The 21,695-nt window shown below is 42.6% G+C and overlaps 1 protein-coding gene across 2 annotated transcripts in view; it reads right to left on the bottom strand.

The window, feature by feature from the left end:
* The window catches only part of LOC140078096 (cytochrome P450 2F2-like), a 31,470-nt gene extending 10,024 nt beyond the window's left edge, over nucleotides 1–21,446 (bottom strand). Inside the window, exons 1-5 of one of the 2 annotated variants that reach the window (XM_072125942.1) lie at nucleotides 21,300–21,446; nucleotides 3,576–3,753; nucleotides 2,737–2,899; nucleotides 702–851; nucleotides 58–218 (exon numbers count right to left, since the gene is read on the bottom strand). In XM_072125942.1, coding sequence (XP_071982043.1) covers nucleotides 58–218; nucleotides 702–851; nucleotides 2,737–2,899; nucleotides 3,576–3,752 — 651 coding nt within the window. In that variant the 5' untranslated portion in view covers nucleotide 3,753; nucleotides 21,300–21,446. Of the gene's footprint in view, nucleotides 1–57; nucleotides 219–701; nucleotides 852–2,736; nucleotides 2,900–3,575; nucleotides 3,754–9,087; nucleotides 9,337–21,299 lie in introns of those variants that run through there. The other variant, XM_072125943.1, reaches the window with a different exon arrangement.
* Between the last annotated feature and the right edge of the window lie 249 nt (nucleotides 21,447–21,695).

The raw sequence follows: 21,695 nt of genomic DNA, 5'->3' as shown, positions 1-21,695 counted from the left end.
TTCTAAGATACCCCATTGAGTATTTAGTCTTTTTTTAAAAAAAAAAATCATACTCACTACTCCCCAGGGTGTACTCGTGAGTCGGAAGTTGTCTTGAATAGCTTTTACAGCTTTTTGGAAACTTTCATCTTTGTACTCAAAACGATTACCAAACACCACAGAGCAAATGACATTGGAAACAGAACGCAGTAAAGGGTAATTGGGGTCTATCAAGGCTCCTAAAAAAAAATATGGAAGAAAAAACATTAACATCAATTGCCTTTGGAGATAGGATATCTTCTATAGCAGTGATGGCGAACCTTATAGGGACCGAGTGCCGAAACTTCAAGCAAAAAGCCATCTATTTTTCACAAAGGCCAATTTAAAGTAACAGGTTTCAAACGTATTGGCGCCCCGAGGACACCAATACAGGAGAAAGAAGGAGAGATTTGTATTATTATTGTAGTTTCCCTCTAAAGTCCCCTTAATAGGATGAATCACAGGTCTGGAGAAGGGGCTACAATGATAATCAAGCTCTGTCCACACCTCCTTGATTCAGCTCTTGAGTCCTGAATGGTGACCTTTGTGCTGGGTGATGGCCTGGGAGCCCAAAGAGAGGGCTCTGAGTGCCACCTCTGGCACCCGTGCCATAGGTTCGCCACCACTGTTCTATAGCCTGTGGCCACAAATATAGATAATATAGTAACATCCAGATACTTGACCATTCGTTTTTCTCAGCACATCAATCAGACTCATGGCCTCTTCCCGTATCCGTTCCTCGAAGCTACGTTTTCCAACTCCAAAATTGCCCAGAGTTAACATGGAAAAACGTCTCAGCTCCTTCCATTTCTCACCATTGCTAAACGCAAAGTCTGTGAAACACAATACAAGGATTCTAGATGAAACATACATAGAAATAAAATACATACATAAAATAAAATTACCTCTTTTTCTTGGTCCCCGGATTGTTATGCCTCTAAATTTTTGATCTCTGCACAATCCACCCTCTCCACTCCCGGCATAGTCCCTTCTATTGTTCCAGATCAAAGACAAACCTCTGGTTCTCATATTATCGTAGTTTTAGTTTCCATTAAACTTTTTTGACTTACCTTGACTGTACTTGCTGAATTTTCATTGTCCAAAATTGGAACACCTTGCTAAGCATGCAGTATTTGGGAGAGATTTACAAAATCCCTTTCCTTTGTAGCCTAGTTCTAGAATTGTACCTATAAGGTCAGGTGCATCGGCAGCGTGTAGTCTCAGCAGTCATAGGTCGACCCCAGTATCTTGCTGGTAGCATCATATCCCCTGTAAATCTCCTGCTTCCACTTGCTTTATTCCAGAGATGAAATGCAGCAGAGACGTCCATCAATAATGGACTGACAGCGTGGATCCAATTTGTGGTCTAGTCAAAAGGGTTGAGTTTTGTTTAAAAGAGAGTTGGATAACCTTGGGGGTGGGCTTTTTACAGAGGACGGATTGGAAAATCAGTAATGTGAAAAGTTGGTTGGGGGGGGGGGCTTCTCAAAAATGAGTGCATACAAAAACAAGTGCCACTTTGTAACAAAATATCTGCTTCTAGAAATGCACAAAGTAAAGGTGATGCAAATATATGGCCCAAAACAATATATATCAAACAGAGTAATTTTATTCATAAATTCAAGGACACACACAAGATAAAAACACTAAAAAGTGCCACAATGAGGCACACAGTCCCCCAAACAAAGAGGGGGAAGGGGGAAACCCAGTCCCTATTCCAGGGACCACCCACACCCCAACCTCAAACACCCTCTGATGACCCCCAGACAGTAATATATTTTTGTTTGGGGGACTGTGTGCCTCATTCTGGCACTTTTTAGTGTTTTTATCTGCATTCTTGAACATGTTTTGGATGCATTTGGCCACTATATACATATTTATTCAACATGCTGTGCCGTTCTCTATGATTACATCAAATATTTGCTTCTAATATTTCCTCTGACCAAGAAACCAATCACCAGGAATCACCTGTTAAGGTAGATCTGATGGTGGGTTCTCCTTCTGTCCTCAGCCCTAAACCATCTTTCTCTAATACTTGTACATTGCCAAATATGATGCAAACTTTATCTTTCAAATATGCAAATTATCGGGATAGACTACTGGGACGTGTACTAGCCTGCCCAGGCTCTGGCTACAAAAGGCTACTCCACACCCCAGTAACCTCTGTTGTCCCAGCTCCATGAACATCCTAGTTGTGCTCCTGTTACAACTCGTGTTTGTGCACAAGCTGTATTCTCAGGCTTCCGTGGAGCTCTGTGCATGCGCGGTAGCTCCTGCTCCACTACCAGTGGTAGAGCACATGCGCTTATCATCGCAGATTCCAAATCTAATTGGTCCAAGTTGATCCACTTGTTCGGAAAATTGGTACATAAACACCTATAGTCCTCTCAAACAGATATTATATTAATTAAAAGTTCCTATCTTGTTTTTTTTCATTTTCTAAAAAAAATTTTTTTGAACAAATCTAACCATGACCCTAACATAAATTGAACTAAATTTATAAGAACCTTTTGATTTGTAGATTATTCTGAATCTACAACTGAACCAATCGCTCATCTCTAGTTCTTACCTTGAAGAACCCAACAATCTATCAATCACAAACATAGGATATTGATGTATCTTAATCCTTTCAGATGTTACAATGTTTCAGCACTGCACTAGAAGTTTACAGCTTCTAGTTGGGTTCTAGCAGAAGATGATACCGGGCTCCATACTCACCATCTCCTTTAGTAAAATCAGTGAAGGAAGGATAAGGACCTCGCCCGCTGAACTCCTCTGCTTTGTCAATGAAGGTCTCTTTGAGGGCTTTATAACTGCACAGTATGATAACTGGTTGGTGACCTTCGTATGTTGTGTATATGTCGCCATATTTTTTTGACATCTTGGAGAAAACACAAACAAACCAACGTAGTAGGATCTGATGGAATCATTTCATTAATATTTCATAAATGGCCATAAAAAGAACTTCCCATCAGAAGAAACTATTTATTATATATAATATGTGTTGTTATAGCCAAAAAGCAGTAATGTTACAGTAATAGGGTGAATGTGTCTCAGCTGGCATGGGAGACACACAAGTCGGGTGATAAGGTATTGTGACTAGGGTTCGGGAAGTAATAGTTATCCTTACGGAGACTGCCAATTATAGCCGCCATGTGGGCTGAAGTGTGTCATAGTGTTTTACATCCATCTCATATATCTCATCATCTCTCATCTCTGATCTGTCTCATCTCTTTACTAGTAGAATGTTCAGAAGCTAAATAAAAGTGAAGATAAACCCCATACCCTGATAACCTTAGCACATTGTCAGCACACAGCATCTCATAGCACTAGAGGGATCATGAAGCTCCCCCGCCCAAACTATGGAATTTTACACTGACCATAAGTGAGTTATAGGAGCTAAACAGTAATAAAACAAAGTAAAATAGTAAAGTAAGGGGGAAAAAAAATATCTTTATTGTGTAAACATCACTAGGGGATTAACATTTGAGAACTTTTTTAATGGGAAAACCCCTTTAAGGCAAGTTTTTTGGGTGCATTTTTCTTTGTTTACTCACATCCATTAGTGACTTGACAGTATTGCTGAAGTTTATCTTGTACAATGTACCGATGATGGGAAGAGGCGTTGGTCCGGGAGGCAGCTTGGACCTCTCAAACAATAACTTTGTATATTTAGCCAGCAAACTGGTCATGAGAATCACCAAGATGACCGTAATCAATGAGTATAAATCCATCCTGGGAAAAGAGATTCATATGTAAATTTACAAAAAAAATCCCAATTACTTTACACAAGACTCAGGATATCAGGTCAGGAAAGTTTTCAATGACTTGTAGGGACTGGGAATGAAATTAGTTTTCTCAGGGAGGTAAAGTATATAGAGGTCAGAGACTTCTTTGGGGGATGGTTAGAACTACTATAGACTAGAGCACCAGCACAAGAACGTGGTACATGTGTCCCCTCTTACCTAGTCTTCTCTCCATGATTGTTGGTTTGACTTTCAACATCTTTGTGCTGTAGGATCTTTCGAATGAAAACTCCAGAGGTTCACAAATCTCATCCCCCGCCCCCAACAGGTCCAGTCAACCTTAAAAGCAGCTGTATGTTCTGCCATTATGGTACTTACTCCCCTACAGCTGGTATCAATAAAGATCCAAGAATCTTTAGCTGTGATGAGATGTCCACTTATGGACCTACTAGAGCCACCTAAAACCATCGACAGTTGAACTGGCAGCTCCAGTTTACAGGGCGTGTCAGCTTCCTAGACTCAGATTACTAACAGATCAGTCAAAAAAGACATTAAAGAGGTTGTCTGAGAGTAAGAAAAAACAGTGAGGTGGTCGGGGAGGGGCTACATAAAAAATAAACTTGTACTCACCTTGCCTGGCGCTCCCGGTGTCCTGCACCACTGTCCCTTCATGCTGTGCCCCTGTTTGTTGACAAGGGGCAGAAGCTCCTCTCCAGGTGTCAGGCTCCAGGGGTAGTGGACCCACTGGACCACTGTGGATGATAACGTAGGGCGTCACCTGGGACCCGAGTCTAAATGGCACACGGTTTTCACCAGAGCTCGCCGCAAAGAGGGTTGGACTTGCTGCAGCGTGGTACCCTCAGGTCGTTCCACAGGTGCGACTTCGTCCGCAGTGGCAGCCAAGGTAAGGTACATAGATGTTAGGCATAGTCAGGACAGGCAGTAGGTCAGGACAGGCAGCACGGGATCAGAGTCGGGGACGTGGCAACAGGTCAAGGCAGGCAGCAGAGGAGCATAGTCAGGAACGGATCCAGGATCACAACGGGAAAACATTATCAACGCATGGGACATGGAACTAAGCTTTTTCTAAGGCTGTAAGGCACAAAGATCCGGCAGAGAAGACAGGAAGGGGCTGGGAATTTAACAAGAAGGGCATCTGGCCAGCGCCAGTTATCGGTGCGCTGGTCCTTTAAATCTGGCAGAGCCAGCGAGCGTGCGCCCTATGTGGCGGCGGCGGTGCGCAGGGAGCTGTGGGAGACGCCACTGGATCCCGGCAAGGTGAGTCGCGCGGCAGTGGCCCGCCAGGAGGTACACGGGTGCGACACGAGACCAGGGTATGCACTTGATAATGCACTGGGACAGGAGACGGGTGGAGCTGGAGCAGGGTCCCGGCATGGAGGGACCACAGCATGAAATACCAGGAGCACCAGACGAGATAAGTACAAATTTATTTTTTTATGCAGTCCCTTCCCGGCCAACTTCCTATTTTCTCCTACTCTCAGACAACCCCTTTAATATATAATAGTCACTCTTATCAGATACTACACATAATGTAACTCCACAATGGGAGCTCTGTTATGTCTTTATGTTTGGTGAAATAAAGATTTCTTCTCATCCTTAGACATCTCGATGCAACTTTTAGTTTGAGACAATAATTTCTTGGAAACATTTCAGGTAAACAAGAATGATATCCAAGATAAGAGTCTACACTCCCAAAAGGAGCTGAACTCCCCCAACAGAGAGTTTCCAAGACAAAATAACATTCACAGTAAAAGTTGTGCAACAGGTCAAAATAATAATAATATTTTATTAATACATGTCAAGGATCCTAGTAACAAAAAAAAACATAAAATAACAAAGTATAACAAACAATTGGACTGACAGGATATGAAACGAGTCTTTAGTATTAAGTGTCCCATTACTACTGAACCCATCATCTCCATCTGGGTCCTGGGTGAAGCGGCAGGACTACACCCTCCAGATGTGATCAGATCAGGAGACAGATTCCTGATCCCTTGTTCTGCCAGAAGTGTTCATTAATCTTACTGCCGGTTTATAATCTGGTCAGATGCCAGTCAGCTGATAAAATGTGCATTGCTGGATTTAAAGGGAACCTGTCATCAGGTTTTACCCTCCTAATAACTAGTCCCCTAAGGTAGCGGCTGAAATGTCCTTTCTAAATTCCCTCTTTTATGTGAAATCTCACTTGTTTAACTATTAAAAAATCTCCCCCAAAGTCAGGCAAATAGGACTCATTTATTTCCATTTTTACATGAGATGAGTCAAGTTTCAGGTAGCAGGGGGGGGGGAGTCACTTCAGAAGCCCCTATTTTCTGTTATAGAGCACCTAGAAATAAGCTTTTATGTCATATTGAAGATAAGAATCTCATATTTCAGCCTATGGTGCCGAACTGGACATCCGGGTAGTCAAGAACTGGATCTAAGCTCAGAACTTTATCCCCAGCTTACATTTCCAACTATGTCTTTAGCTGTCTGTATCCGCAAAATCCAAAATTATATATATATATCTGCGGAGCAAACTGACGGAATTGCAATTATTACCCCCCCCCCCTTCCCCCCGATATCCTACCTGCACACCAACATGGGGCTGTGCCTTGCGGCGGAGAGGGACGGCACAAGGCATTCACACAGCTATAGACTGTGCCCTTTCAGGCCAGAACGGGTCACGGGTTAAAGCATAATTCTACACCAGACGGGGCCCACGTTAGAATTGTACGACAGATACATATCTGATGTGGCTGAGGTGCTGGGTGCACCTAGAACCAGTGTATAGAAAATTTCACCTGTAGGGAAACGCTCTAACAGACACCGGGTAGCAGAGCAAGAACAATATTGTGTTTTTAAAGGGCATCTACCACCAGGATGAAAGACTGTATACAAATGAGCCTTCGGGGATCCAGGCTCCATTTACACTTAGGGAGCCTGGAGCCCCTCAAACAAATCCCGCCCGGCTGAGCACCGACTACTACAGTACCAGTGCCTAAATATCCAAGCCCCTGGCTGCCCGGCACCCGCTTTCATCCAACAAGATATGGAGGCAAACATTTACCTTTCCTGTATAAGCAAAGTCCAGCCTTCAGCTCTCCAGATGGTGCGGCACCTACTTCTTCTGGCCTGGAGTCTATATCAGGCTCTAACGAGTCCTGTGACCTGCACCTGTGACCTGCACCTGTGACCTGCACCTGTGGGCTATACAGAAACCCAGGAACGAATCCCGGATAGATTATGCGTCCCACTACCAGCCGACCCCTACTCCATAATAAGCAGGCCCAGTATGGACATTACAAAGGTGTCTATGCTAGCGAGGCCAACATAGACCAACAGACTTCTCCTGCTCACCACATGTTAGAAAATAGCAGAGAAAAAAACAAAACAGCGCTCATAGGATGATATTGTTCAGTCCAGGGTATGTGGTGTGCTTGGTGGTTGCTCACCTGGCCGAGTTGTGCTCAGCATTAGGCACTCTAGTGTTGGCGTGTGGGGTGGTGGTCAAAGGTGCAGACAATATTTTTGTGTTCTCCAAACACAGGATGCTATGTCGGTTGTAGTCAAGGAATAGGTTCAAAGGGGTCAAGGACGGCAGACCAGGTATTTTTCTCCAAAAGTTTTTTATTAATGTTAAAATAGACCAAAACAGGTAATGACAACGCGTTTTGGGGGACGGGGGTCTCCTTTTTCAAAGTGAATTAAAATTCAAACTCTGGAAGCTGTGGAGGAGTTGTTCCAGGGGACCACATGTTATGTTACTGCAGACAAACCCAGGACCGAAGCCCGGATAGAGTACACAGGGCTTTTTATCCGCTCACCTTTCATCTATCTGTACACTAGATACCGGTCCTCCCGTACAACGCCCAATATCTCATCACTTTCTCACACCCCCTGTTACTCCTCGGGACAAGTCTAAGCATCTGGCAAACCTCTCCTCCCCAGCAGTGGGAGAAATATTAAAGGGAACCTGTCAGGCACATCTAAAACCCCAAACCAAGAGTAGCTGTAAAAAATTCTGGGAAGCAGCAGGACCTATAAAAAGATTTGGAAGAACACATGGGTCTTTGCAGAGCAGTTTGGTTCAAGTTAATCATTTTTGCAAAATTGCGATTCAATGCAGGGTCATTTATCCTATTTTTCTGTCTGTTTTTTGGTGCATTGCTATTTTTGTGCCTTTTTGGGGAATGTTTCCATTTCTTTGTTGCATTAAACTTTTACACAAGGGACACAAACTTCTGCTCGTTGCATTTCTGGTGCTTTGGAAATCTTTCTCGATATCTTAGTTGAAATCTTTCATAGAAATTGCTGGCAGTGAATTAGTGACTTACAACATAGAGCACCACACCTTAGGCTCCGCGCCAACATCACATGTTTCTCCAGTCCCTGCAGATATGGCAACAACAACGAAGAACCAGCTCTATCATCACTGCCCCTAAAGGGTTTTATCTTAATATAGATGTATCTGTAGTATAAGGGATTTATATCCGATAGCAAGACACTGAACCGTCAAGAATGATCAATGATTCCTCGATGATCATCAGAAGGCAAATCACACTCATCCTCCCAATAATACAAGGACTTTTTGGTTTAAGGGTGTAATCTCACCTCAGCCTTCACATTTAATTTCATCCATCTGCCGTAAACAAACAGTTCTTCAATCGCATGTTATAAAAAAAAAAGTGTATCTGCATGAAGATAACATCCCATAAATGTAGTCATATTGTCCATTAGAAATGATATAGCTTTCCTTGGACACAACCACCCTCACACTCATGCCACACGGCCGCACGCACTATGAAGGCACCCGATCGCCTGGATTCAGTGTTCCTTACCACAGGACGGCTGTGGGACAGACATTTCATATCCAAATAATATTTGTTTCATTGTACAATCCCTCCAGCATCGGTGGTCATATCCAAGGACAGCCGTTTCTTTGAGACAATATGATTACATTTATGGGAAATTATCTATACATGGGTACATGTTTTTGAATAACATCAAATTGGAGAAATGTATATATATATATTGGCAGATGAATTCAATTAACTGTGAATGCCCAGAGGAGAAGAAGAAGAAGAAGAAGAAGACTACCCCTCTAAGCTCACATGCATGCCATCCTTGAGGTCACACAAAAGTTAAAGTGGTTTTTGATGATACAAGAAAAGGTTTATACAATCGTAGATGACAGGTCCCAATAGACCATCTTTATAGAACCATCCCCTTAGGCAGAACATAACATCACTACCATTATATTACAATAATATAGTAATAATGTATAATACTATAGATACAGAGAGGATCGGGGGTCACTTACTTTACACTGCAGCAAGTGGATCCTTATGTCTTTGTTTTCGGAATCTCAGGACAAAGTAGTTTGGATCAGGACGTTTGCAGTTTTTATAAACATTTCTACGTGCCGTGGGCAAGAAATTCTTGGGTCAGATCCAAAAGAAGTGAAGCAAGTCTCATTCCAGGCCGATCATTAAATGGGTTGTGTAATAATTGCCAGCATTAAGATGATGTTAACAAGGACGATCGCCTTCATTTACATATTATTTCTTCATATACCCCCAACAGATAGTCTGACGTAGATGTCTGGGAACTTTTTGAGAGTTTTTTGGGGTACCTGAGTGTTTTGCCTGCTGAGAATTGCATCGATCTGGATGACGAGGGGTTAATAATCCCCGGTGAATTGAGAACCATTGCACATTCGTTAATCAGTGCGCATTCACTGGTATCAAAACTCTCTTAGGGGGGGGGATTTTTTTAGGCACACGTTGTAGGAAATCCGCTTAAAAATCCACATTTACGGTTTTTATGTGCGGATTTCATGAGGATTTGTCTATTTACTTTTGCATTTTTTGTGTTTTTAATGCAGATTTTCTGCATGGTTTTTTTCCCCCCTTTATTTCTCGTTCCTTTAGGCGTCCTGCGCACGTTGCAGATTCGGTGTGGATTTTACTTGCAGATTTTGGTGTGGAAATTGCGCAATGTAATACAGTAAATTGAATGTGATTTCGAAAAAGTTATGTAGAGGATGGGGGGTATTTATTATTGACTTTCCTGCATGAAAACTGCCTTTTGTCCCCTCGCTGCATCTGTTGCACCTTATTTATTCAGTGTTAGGCCCCTCCCACACTCGCAACGCGTGCTGCATGCATCACCCTGCCCGAACGCTGCAGAACGGAACTGAACTGACGCGCTGAGTTTCCAGGAGAGGCTGGACACGTAGCGGAGTGGAGGGGGATGCCGGCATGGCGAGGCATGGAGGGTGGAGTCACATTTGCTAGGGGGCAGGCATCGGTTGCTGGAGGGGGGGGGGGTAAAAGTAGTGCGCCCATATTGATGGGCACCATTTTATAACGCCATGAGGAGATTCCACCAGCCCTAAGTTTGGTGGGGGAACAGTGGGGTAAGGGAGGAAAAAGGGGTCAGTACAAGCAAGGTTGGTGGGAGTAGAGGGGAATGATAGGAAGGGTTAGGCTACATTGACACAAACAGCACGCGGGAGAGGAGGAGGGGGAAGCGCTGCCCCTCTCCATAGTGATATATGGTGTACGGAAATGTCCAATCTTTTCCCCGGGTACGGAACGGTACGGTGCCACACATGTGCTTCAAAGTACCATTGCATACTGCTCTGTGCCCCCATTGACGGCCTATGGGGGAAGTATATACGGCGGCAGTATATATGTCCCCCAACGGTCGCTCAACGGTCGTGTGAATGTAGCCTTGGTTAGGGCAAGGTGCCATAGTAGCAGAGGCGCCTCAGGGGCTCCTTGGAGTTGGTGGGGATGGGATTAAAGGGGGACGGGGCGGCCTGTCACAGAAACCCCTATTCTTAGTGGAATAAGGTGGTATGGCCTATATTGGGCTCCTGCTGGGTGGTGTCCCGGGGAGCAAGGGTTATATAGATGTATGTATATATTAATAGCCCTCCACGAGGGAATTTGGTGTCTCCGAACCTGAGGTAGCATTTGGGGGTAATGAGAGAGTTAAAAGCAGATTGTTTTTTTTGGGGGGGGGGGGTTGTGGTAGCTCCAAGGACCTACCTAATTTTAGTTAAAGTAACATAAGTTATGTAATGTAATGTTTTTATGTTATGTTTGCAATAAAATGGCGGCTGTGGCCAAAATTATCCAGCAAATTAAATTGTGTTCCATGCGTTTTTGGGACGGGGGAGGGGAGAACAGGGAATCTATAGCCCCAAATCAATTAGAGAAGGGGCCAGGGACTGCGGGGGATTTAGGGTTAAAAATTTGAATGGGAATTTGGCGGTGGCATACCCCCCCCCCCCTTTACCCTGGGCGGTCATCAGGGGGTGGTTCAGCCATCCATAAGGGCCCTCCCAGGACATATAAAATCGACGAGAACATTTAGGGGGGCCTCTTACCTCGTGCCCTCAAGGACCGAGAGGTGTGAAGTCTCCCTCCCACCCTGCCCTCAGGTTAACTAAAAACTTTTTTCAGGTTTCTTATCGGTTTTTGGCTGTTTCCCTCTGTTTTCTTGCAGATGTCACAGCATTGGCGGAGTTAGACTTAAGGCGAAGGGAAGTTGCCCACGTGTCGGCTGTTGTTCTGCAGCCGCCATTTGGGCGAAGTTTGATTTTCAAAGAACCAAAAGGACTCGGGGGCGAGCACGCCTGGTTTTGTTTACAATTTATGTTGCACTTTAAATAAAATTGTTAAATAAGTTTTCGGTTAATAAAAATATATGCTGCGGCCTACCCACACCCAACACAAAAATGAGGCTCCATCCGTTATTTAGGGTTTTATTCGGTTATCCCGGGGGTCAATAGCCAGGTTTTGGCTTAGTTCACAAATACCTGCAGTCTAGCAGGGTTAGGCAATGATTGGCAAGTGACATTGCCAAGGTCATGCTACAGTCTCTGCCAGTTTTCAGGTCAGACGAGCCGGGTCAAAGAAGACAGGAAAGTGTCAGAGAAGCCACGATGAATAATGAATAATCTATAGGCCGCTCTGCATTGACTTCTTCTGCACCTTATGAAAATCATTACATTTTATTAGTTCTTTCTGGAAAGAAAAGTTTTTTTTTAAAAAATGTTTTTTTTTTTACATAATAAGTTTTGCAGTGTTCTTCGTGTTTTATATATGACAGGATGTGGGAGATTTATCAGAAGTGTCTGAGGTAAAGCTCTTCCTGTTGCCCATGGAAACCAATCAGAGCTCAGCTGTCATATAATAAACAGCTCAGGGAAAATGATACCTGAGCTCTGATTGGTTTCCATTGGCAGTAGTTTTACCTCAGACCATTCTGATAAATGTCCCCCATGGAAACCAATCAGAGCTCAGCTGTCATATAATAAACAGCTCAGGGAAAATGATACCTGAGCTCTGATTGGTTTCCATTGGCAGTAGTTTTACCTCAGACCATTCTGATAAATGACCCCCATGGAAACCAATCAGAACTCAGCTGTCATATAAGAAACAGCTCAGGGAAAATGATACCTGAGCTCTGATTGGTTTCCATTGGCAGCAGTTTTACCTCAGACACTTCTGATAAATGTCCCCCATAGAAACCAATCAGAGATCAGCTGTCATATAAGAAACAGCTCAGGGAAAATGATACCTGAGCTCTGATTGGTTTCCATCGGCAGCAGTTTTACCTCAGACCATTCTGATAAATCTCCTCCATAGAACTGTCTGTCGTAAGGAAGCGGCCTAATGATTAATGGCTCCCCATATCTTTAATCTTTAGGTTATTACAATAACAGCCGGGCAAAATGTTTTTTTGTTTTTTTTAGTTTTTCAATCTTTACATAATAAAATCACCAAAAAGGCAAGTTGACCTGTAGAGGTCAGATATTACCACATTATCCTCAGAGGTAACATCACCTCGGGGACTACAAGCGGTCCCCTACTTAAGAACACCCGACTTACATACGACCCCTAGTTACAAACGGATCTCTGGATGTTGGTAATTTACTGTACTTTATCCTTAGGCTACAATAATCAGCTGTAACAGTTATCACAGGCGTCTGTAATGAAGATTTATTGTTATTCCTGGTTCTTATGGGAACCCAACATTTTTAAAATCCAATTATCACAGAGACCAAAAAAAAATTTGTCTGGAACTACAATAATAAAATATATAGTTTCGACTTACATACAAATTCAACTTAAGAACAAACCTACAGACCCTTTCTTGTACGTAACCCGGGGACTGCCTGTTTAGGACAAGTCATCAGTTCTTCCAGACTTCCGCTTCTTCTAGCCGATTAGGAATGACATGTCAGCCCCGAGAAGATGTGCAATAGTTGGGAATAGTGGCAGTAATTCTTGTTTTCTTAAAGGGGTTGTCTGGAGGATGAGACACGTGGTTGTTTTCTTCCAAAATCAGCTCCTCCCTGACCGTGGGTAGCGCATGATATTGCCACGAATTCCCATTCATCTCTATACAGCGGAGCTGCAATACCGGCACAGATCACATGTGGTGCTGTGTTTTTTGGAAGAAATCAGCTATGTTTTATACCCTCCGGACAACCCCTTTAAGTAGCTTACTAATGGTGGATTATGTCATACATAGATGATAGGGGTCTTCCAAAGCTATAGCTCCATCTCATTCTAATAGGCAGGGTTTGTAGTTGTCTTGTTGTGGATTGAGTTAGATGAATTCATGCTCACACTGCGGTAATTACTTTATTGAACTGTTATACAGCCCCCTCTGCTCTGCTCTGAGTAACTGCTGTACTATATAACCACAAGCCTGCTACTGCTTTTACACAGAGCAGTGTGGAAAGGCTATGGAGCTAAGAGGACACTAGTGCACCTGGAGAAGGTAGAAATGCATTTTTCACAGCCCTGCTGTTACTAACAATGCTCACAGAGTTGTGATTATGCATCGTTCCAGGACCATTACCCGAGCACAGAGCACAGCAGTGTGAGGACACCCCTTCCCAATGCATCGTAGAGAATCTATAATCCTGGAATATAAACCTATATTTCATAGTCCTGCTGCTACTAACAACACATTCAAAGGTATGATTATACAGATCTCCAGGGACAATAGCTAACAATGGCTGCATTGAGCACAGAGCACAGCAGTGTGAGGACACACCCCCAATGTTTCTTAGACAATCTATAATCCTGGACTATAAACCAATATTTCACAGTCCTGCTGCTACTAAAACACACTCAAAGTTATGATTATACAGATGTCCAGTGACAATAGCTAACAATGGCTGCAGTGAACACAGAGCACAGCAGTGTAAGGACAACCCCCCCCCCCCCCAATGTATCTTAGAGAATCTATAATCCTGCAATATAAACCCATATTTCACAGCCCTGCTGCTACCACAAGGGTATGATTACACAGATCTCCACTGACAATAGAACATCCAAGGAACATCCGGTCTTTTTTGGATGTTCTTGGATCACACATTAATAAATGTCCAGTCAAATTTGTGTTCAGAGAATGAAACATTTGGACTAAATACAAATTATCCGGAGTTTTATAACTTCACAGGGCAAAATCCACGTATAATGTGTCACAGATGGAGTCACAAGAGTCAGATGGCACCGACACAAATGCTCCAGACAGCAAAAGTCTGTACTAAAAGCAGGCGGGGAACAGGCGGACAACAAGGCACATGATACTTAGTGGTTACACTCACAGGATATGCATAGAGCTGAGCTACTGTATCTAATCTGCCATTATATAGGTACCCCCCCATGTACAGAGCTGAGCTGCTGTATCTAATCTGCCATTATATAGGTATCCCCCATGCAGAGAGCTGAGCTACTGTATCTAATCTGCCATTATATAGGTATCCCCCCATGTATAGAGCTGAGCTGCTGTATCTAATCTGCCATTATATAGGTATCCCCCATGCATAGAGCTGAGCTGCTGTATCTAATCTGCCATTATATAGGTATCCCCCATGCATAGAGCTGAGCTGCTGTATCTAATCTGCCATTATATAGGTATCCCCCATGTATAGAGCTGAGCTGCTGTATCTAATCTGCCATTATATAGGTATCCCCCATGTATAGAGCTGAGCTGCTGTATCTAATCTGCCATTATATAGGTATCCCCCATGCCTAGAGCCGAGCTGCTGTATCTAATCTGCCATTATATAGGTATCCCCCATGCATAGAGCTGAGCTGCTGTATCTAATCTGCCATTATATAGGTATCCCCCATGTATAGAGCTGAGCTGCTGTATCTAATCTGCCATTATATAGGTATCCCCCATACATAGAGCTGAGCTGCTGTATCTAATCTGCCATTATATAGGTATCCCCCATGCATAGAGCTGAGCTGCTGTATCTAATCTGCCATTATATAGGTATCCCCCCATGTATAGAGCTGAGCTGCTGTATCTAATCTGCCATTATATAGGTATCCCCCATGTATAGAGCTGAGCTGCTGTATCTAATCTGCCATTATATAGGTATCCCCCATGCATAGAGCCGAGCTGCTGTATCTAATCTGCCATTATATAGGTATCCCCCATACATAGAGCTGAGCTGCTGTATCTAATCTGCCATTATATAGGTATCCCCCATGCATAGAGCTGAGCTGCTGTATCTAATCTGCCATTATATAGGTATTCCCCATGTACAGAGCTGAGCTGCTGTATCTAATCTGCCATTATATAGGTATCCCCCATACATAGAGCTGAGCTGCTGTATCTAATCTGCCATTATATAGGTTTCCCCTATGTATAGAGCTGAGCTGCTGTATCTAATCTGCCATTATATAGGTATTCCCCATGTACAGAGCTGAGCTGCTGTATCTAATCTGCCATTATATAGGTATCCCCCATACATAGATCTCAGCTGCTGTATCTAATCTGCCATTATATAGGTATCCCCCATACATAGAGCTGAGCTGCTGTATCTAATCTGCCATTATATAGGTATCCCCATGTACAGAGCTGAGCTGCTGTATCTAATCTGCCATTATATAGGTATCCCCCATACATAGAGCTGAGCTGCTGTATCTAATCTGCCATTATATAGGTATCCCCCATACATAGAGCTGAGCTGCTGTATCTAATCTGCCATTATATAGGTATCCCCCATGCATAGAGCTGAGCTGCTGTATCTAATCTGCCATTATATAGGTATCCCCCATACATAGAGCTGAGCTGCTGTATCTAATCTGCCATTATATAGGTATCCCCCATGCATAGAGCTGAGCTGCTGTATCTAATCTGCCATTATATAGGTATCCCCCATACATAGAGCTGAGCTGCTGTATCTAATCTGCCATTATATAGGTATCCCCCATACATAGAGCTGAGCTGCTGTATCTAATCTGCCATTATATAGGTGGCCCCATGCATAGAGCTGAGCTACTGTATCTAATCTGCCATGATATAGGTATCCCCCATGTATAGAGCTGAGCTGCTGTATCTAATCTGCCATTATATAGGTATCCCCCATACATAGAGCTGAGCTGCTGTATCTAATCTGCCATTATATAGGTATCCCCCATACATAGAGCTGAGCTGCTGTATCTAATCTGCCATTATATAGGTATCCCCCATATATAGAGCTGAGCCGCTGTATCTAATCTGCCATTATATAGGTATCCCCCATACATAGAGCTGAGCTGCTGTATCTAATCTGCCATTATATAGGTATCCCCCATACATAGAGCTGAGCTGCTGTATCTAATCTGCCATTATATAGGTGGCCCCATGCATAGAGCTGAGCTACTGTATCTAATCTGCCATGATATAGGTATCCCCCATACATAGAGCTGAGCTGCTGTATCTAATCTGCCATTATATAGGTATCCCCTATGCATAGAGCGGAGCTGCTGTATCTAATCTGCCATGATATAGGTATCCCCCATGCATAGAGCTGAGCTGCTGTATCTAATCTGCCATTATATAGGTATCCCCCATGTATAGAGCTGAGCTGCTGTATCTAATCTGCCATTATATAGGTATCCCCCATGCATAGAGCTGAGCTGCTGTATCTAATCTGCCATTATATAGGTATCCCCCATGCATAGAGCTGTGCTGCTGTATCTAATCTGCCATCATATAGGTATCCCCCATGCATAGAGCTGTGCTGCTGTATCTAATCTGCCATGATATAGGTATCCCCCATGCATAGAGCTGAGCTGCTGTATCTAATCTGCCATTATATAGGTATCCCCTATGCATAGAGCGGAGCTGCTGTATCTAATCTGCCATTATATAGGTATCCCCCATGTATAGAGCTGAGCTGCTGTATCTAATCTGCCATTATATAGGTATCCCCCATGTACAGAGCTGAGCTGCTGTATCTAATCTGCCATTATATAGGTATCCCCCATGTACAGAGCTGAGCTGCTGTATCTAATCTGCCATTATATAGGTATCCCCCCATGTATAGAGCTGAGCTGCTGTATCTAATCTGCCATTATATAGGTATCCCCCATGTACAGAGCTGAGCTGCTGTATCTAATCTGCCATTATATAGGTATCCCCCATGTACAGAGCTGAGCTGCTGTATCTAATCTGCCATTATATAGGTATCCCCCATGTACAGAGCTGAGCTGCTGTATCAAGGCTTCTATGATATAGAATTACATAGAATTAACTCTACGGGGGTCATTTATCATTGGTTTTCTGGGGCTTTTTTGGTGTATCAGAAGACTCAAAATAGTCGTATTGAAGTTTTTTGACACTTTTCACTGCTAAAATGTCTCACAGGACTATATAGACCTCTCCATTAATCCGGTGTAACCCTAGAACTGCCACTGGGGCAACACCGTGCAAAGCCAGAGTCATGCAAAAAGTCTCATAAAAAGTCCCTGCTGCTCTAGGTCCTGAGACTGTTTATGCATTTCGAGACTTTTTTGGGACTTTTTGAAAAAAAAATCCCAAACAGAAAATAGACCATAAAAACTTTTAGCAAAGGGTGATGGGCAGCGGAGCTCCAAAAATAGACCTAGAACTGTCCCCGGGAGCCGCCTAATGATAAATAACCCCCATTGTCCATATAAAATTTGATACTTTTGTTGCATTTTTAAGCCTGGTTGAGACGTTTCTCCACTTCCTTATTAGATAACGACAATTTTTTTATCGCTTGAAGTTCCAAAAATCTAGTTAAATTCTCCAATCTTCTTTTTGGAAAAATTTTTCTTGCCATAATTGTATATTGGGGGCTTGAAAAGATCCTCCTGATGGTTTTTGGACAAACAGTCCTGGGTCCTTGAAACTCAGATTGTCTGATGGCTACATTCATGAACCAAGCACTGCCCAAGGATTGGACCCTAAACAACATACAGGCGGTCCCCTATTTAAGGACACCCGACTTACAGACGACCCCTAGTTACAGACAGACCCCTCTGCCCCCTGTGACCTCTGGTGACCTCTCTGGATGTTACTATAGCCCCAGGCTGCAATGATCAGCTGTAAGGAGTCTGTAATGAAGCTTTATTCATAATCCTTGGTCCAATTACAGAAAAAAATAAATAAATAAATTGCAATTGTCACCAGGACAAAAAAAATTTTGTCTGAAGCTACAATTATAAAATATATACGGTTCCGACTTACACACAAATTCAACTTAAGAACAAACCTATGGAACCTATCTTATATGTAACTGCCTGTAGTAATGCATGATGCAAGGACTTCCTGCTTCCCTAAAACTAGGATATATGAGAGTTAATCCCAATTATTACTGCTGGATTATTTAGATATTGTTAGATTGTCTAGTTTGCACCCATTTGGCAAACTTTGCTCAGTGAATTATCTCCATTGTATGAATCCGATAATATAAAAATGCACAAGCGTGCAACGCAACCCCCGCATCGGCAGATGGTAATACCATGCAAACTGGATGAGATAAGATACAAAATTATTCCACCAAGAGGGGAAATGATAGCGCCACAGCCAATAACAGCAACAAACAACAAACATTCACATATCACATATAGATACAGTTACCATAACAATTCAAAACATACAATAATCCTAAAAACGTGAACCTGCTAATGACTGACAATACAAATGAATAGCCCCGGGGAGAAAGGAATTCCTATACTGTTCCCTAATTCACCTGACATGGATAAAATGGGTACAAAAAGTGCTCTTTTGGGCTGAAATAGCCAAATAAATTGAAATTAAATTAATTTATTTGGGGTTTCCCATAATGGATGGAAATTTTAAAAGAATCCTGTGATCCAACACACCCATGAAACTATCAAGCTCCAAACCTATAATCGTCCCAGATTCTCCCGAGTCTCTGGTACGACTGCTGCCGAAATGGACTCCCCCAAAAAATATAGGGGGGCATTAATCATAGGGGGTCTCCGCTTCGCCTATTTTTGCGCCTGGTTTGTCCTTTTTTTTGGCTTGTGATTTATGATGGATCCAGTTCTGCCTTAGTAAATGCGCTTTGGAATTGTCTCATGTCCGATTATTTTGCACCAAATTTGTCTCTAATTTTTACCCTACCATCATAGATCTCATTTGTGACTAATAATGGAACGAGATTGAGAAAAGGTGACAGGACGTTCAGGGCTTCATCTCTGCACATAAAGGGGGATATTAATCATAGTCTGTTAGACTGTTTTTGCACAAAAACCTGGCGCGTCACGTTAATTTGGCGCATGTATGCGCCATTTTCTGGCGCACTGCAAAGTTCGGCACTTAGTGGTTTTGAGTCCCTGCGCCTTATCTGACATAGTGAGCGGCTGCTATACAGATGTTTGCACGGGATCTATCACAAATTTGCGCCTAAAAAGTCACTAAAAGGGCGCAAAAATGCACAAACTCTGAGCAGCTGCACTTCCAAAATACTTCACTTTTCATTACTAAAAACAAAGATTTTTTGTTTGTCAAATGAAGAATCACCTCTGTACAACATGGAAAATACTTCGGAGCAGTTGTAAAATGTAAAATTTCTCCAGTAACGACTTCATCATTGTCTATGGGATCATCTCTGTGAGTGATTATTGTCTTATTGTACAGATCTGAGAATATTATCAGACTCCATCTCCTGTAAATTATAACAAAAAAGGAAAAGACTCATTTGAGCAGGAATTTTATTTTTCCATATCTGTAACTTTTAGTCCCTGCAGTTACATCACAATGAGACTTTTTTGTGCAAAAATGAAGCCCCGAATGTTCTGTCACCTTTTTTGAATCTTGTTCCAATATTGGTCACAAATGAGATTTACTTTGTAGGGTAAAAATTAGAGACAGATTTGGCGCAACATTAGGCGCAAATGAATGGGCATGCGAATTCCAAAAGTGCATTTACTAAGGCAGAACCAGATCCATCATAGATCACAAGCCAAAAAAGAGAACAAACCAGGTGCAAAAATAGGCGAACCTGAGACCCCACTATGATTAATTTCCCCCAAAGTATCAGCTTGTACAATGTCCGGACCACATTGTGAGAAAATTCTTGCTGAAATGAGTCTTTGCCTTTGTTATTATAATGTACAGTAAATGGCGTCTGATAATATTCTCAGATCTGTACAATAAGACAATAATCACTCACAGAGATGATCCCATAGACAATGATGAAGTCGTTACTGTATTTTCCATGTTGCAAAGTAGTAAATTGTTATTTGGGAAGTGAAGACCTTTGTTTTTAGCAATGAAAAGTGAAGTTTTTTTCAAGTGCAGCTGCTCAGAGTAGGGGGGATTTTTGCAACTTTTTTGCAACTTTTTAGGTGCAGAATAGTGATAGATGCCGAGCAACCATCTGTATAGCAGCCGCTCACTGGGCGGGATTTATTAATTCTGTCGCAACCTCGACAGTCGGCATCTGAGATCCGACTACGGAAAGCACAGCCCGATGTATTAAAGTAGCGCACGGCTGTAAGTCATTAATGCGCAGGCGGAGCGAATCAGTGGGGTGCCACAAAAATGACGACACAAATAATTTGTGCGCCAAAATCTTACATGGACTGCGCCCGTTTTTCTTTTGATTTCAGACCATTTTATTCCTGGTCTGTTCTGCGCCAAAAATTGTGCCCAAAAAAAGCCGACAAACTCCACATAAATGTGGCGGATGATGTGGAAAGTATAGGCCACGCCCACTTGCACCAAAAAAAGACAGACGAGTCGGGATAGTTGGAAACGCATTATAAATGATCCGCAACAATTTTGCGCCCAAAAAAAGCGTCTGCCCCACTATGTCAGATAAGGCGCAGACACTCAAAAACGCTAAGTGCCGGATGTTTGCTTGCACCCAAAAAGTTGCAAAAGTTGCAAATTAGAGACAAATTTACTAATTGCGCCAAAAAATTGTGCAAAACAAACCTGCAAAAACAGTCTGAAAACTGTGATCAATGTCTCCATAGCGTTAGCAATAACCGTATGGTAAGACATATGTAGCAGATGTTTACTGATGTTAAAAGGTTTCAATTTATGTAGGAAAAAAGCCACAAGTTCTCCTTAATTTGCATTTTTTTCCCTATTGAAACCTAAAACATCTATAACAGAGAACAACCCCCCCCCCCCCGCCCCCATAATATTATAGATTAATATCAATATAATAAATCACTTCCATAACATAATACTCTGCATCCACAGAGGACTGTAGTCACTTACTTTAGGCTTTGGTTTGTACCCGAATCTTGAATCCCTAATTTTTCCCAAATACTCCGGAGCGATCACAAGTTTGCCTTAAGTAATCTTCAGCTCCTGGAGTCACATTTAGGTTCTGGGAGCCAGAAAGCCTTGGAGCAGATACAAAATCCTCCAAAAACAGGGAGGTATCTAAGTGACTCCTCCGGCCCCTCTCCTGGCACGTTACACACAGTATAATGATTAGACCTTTCCGCAATCATCCACCACGGGCATCTACAGGATGGGATTGGACTCTTTTAACTTTTAAAACTTTTTGAGTTTTAACTTATTTCTCATTCTTAAAGAGGACCTGTTACCAGATTTACCCCAATAAATTACCAGCTCCCCGAGGTGGGGTATGAAATGTCCTTACTAGAA

This window comes from Engystomops pustulosus, chromosome 9 (genome assembly GCF_040894005.1).
Source record: "Engystomops pustulosus chromosome 9, aEngPut4.maternal, whole genome shotgun sequence".
Taxonomy (NCBI): Eukaryota; Metazoa; Chordata; class Amphibia; order Anura; family Leptodactylidae; genus Engystomops; species Engystomops pustulosus.
Note: the sequence above shows the minus strand (reverse complement) of the source record. Positions and strands in the feature narration are given on the sequence as shown.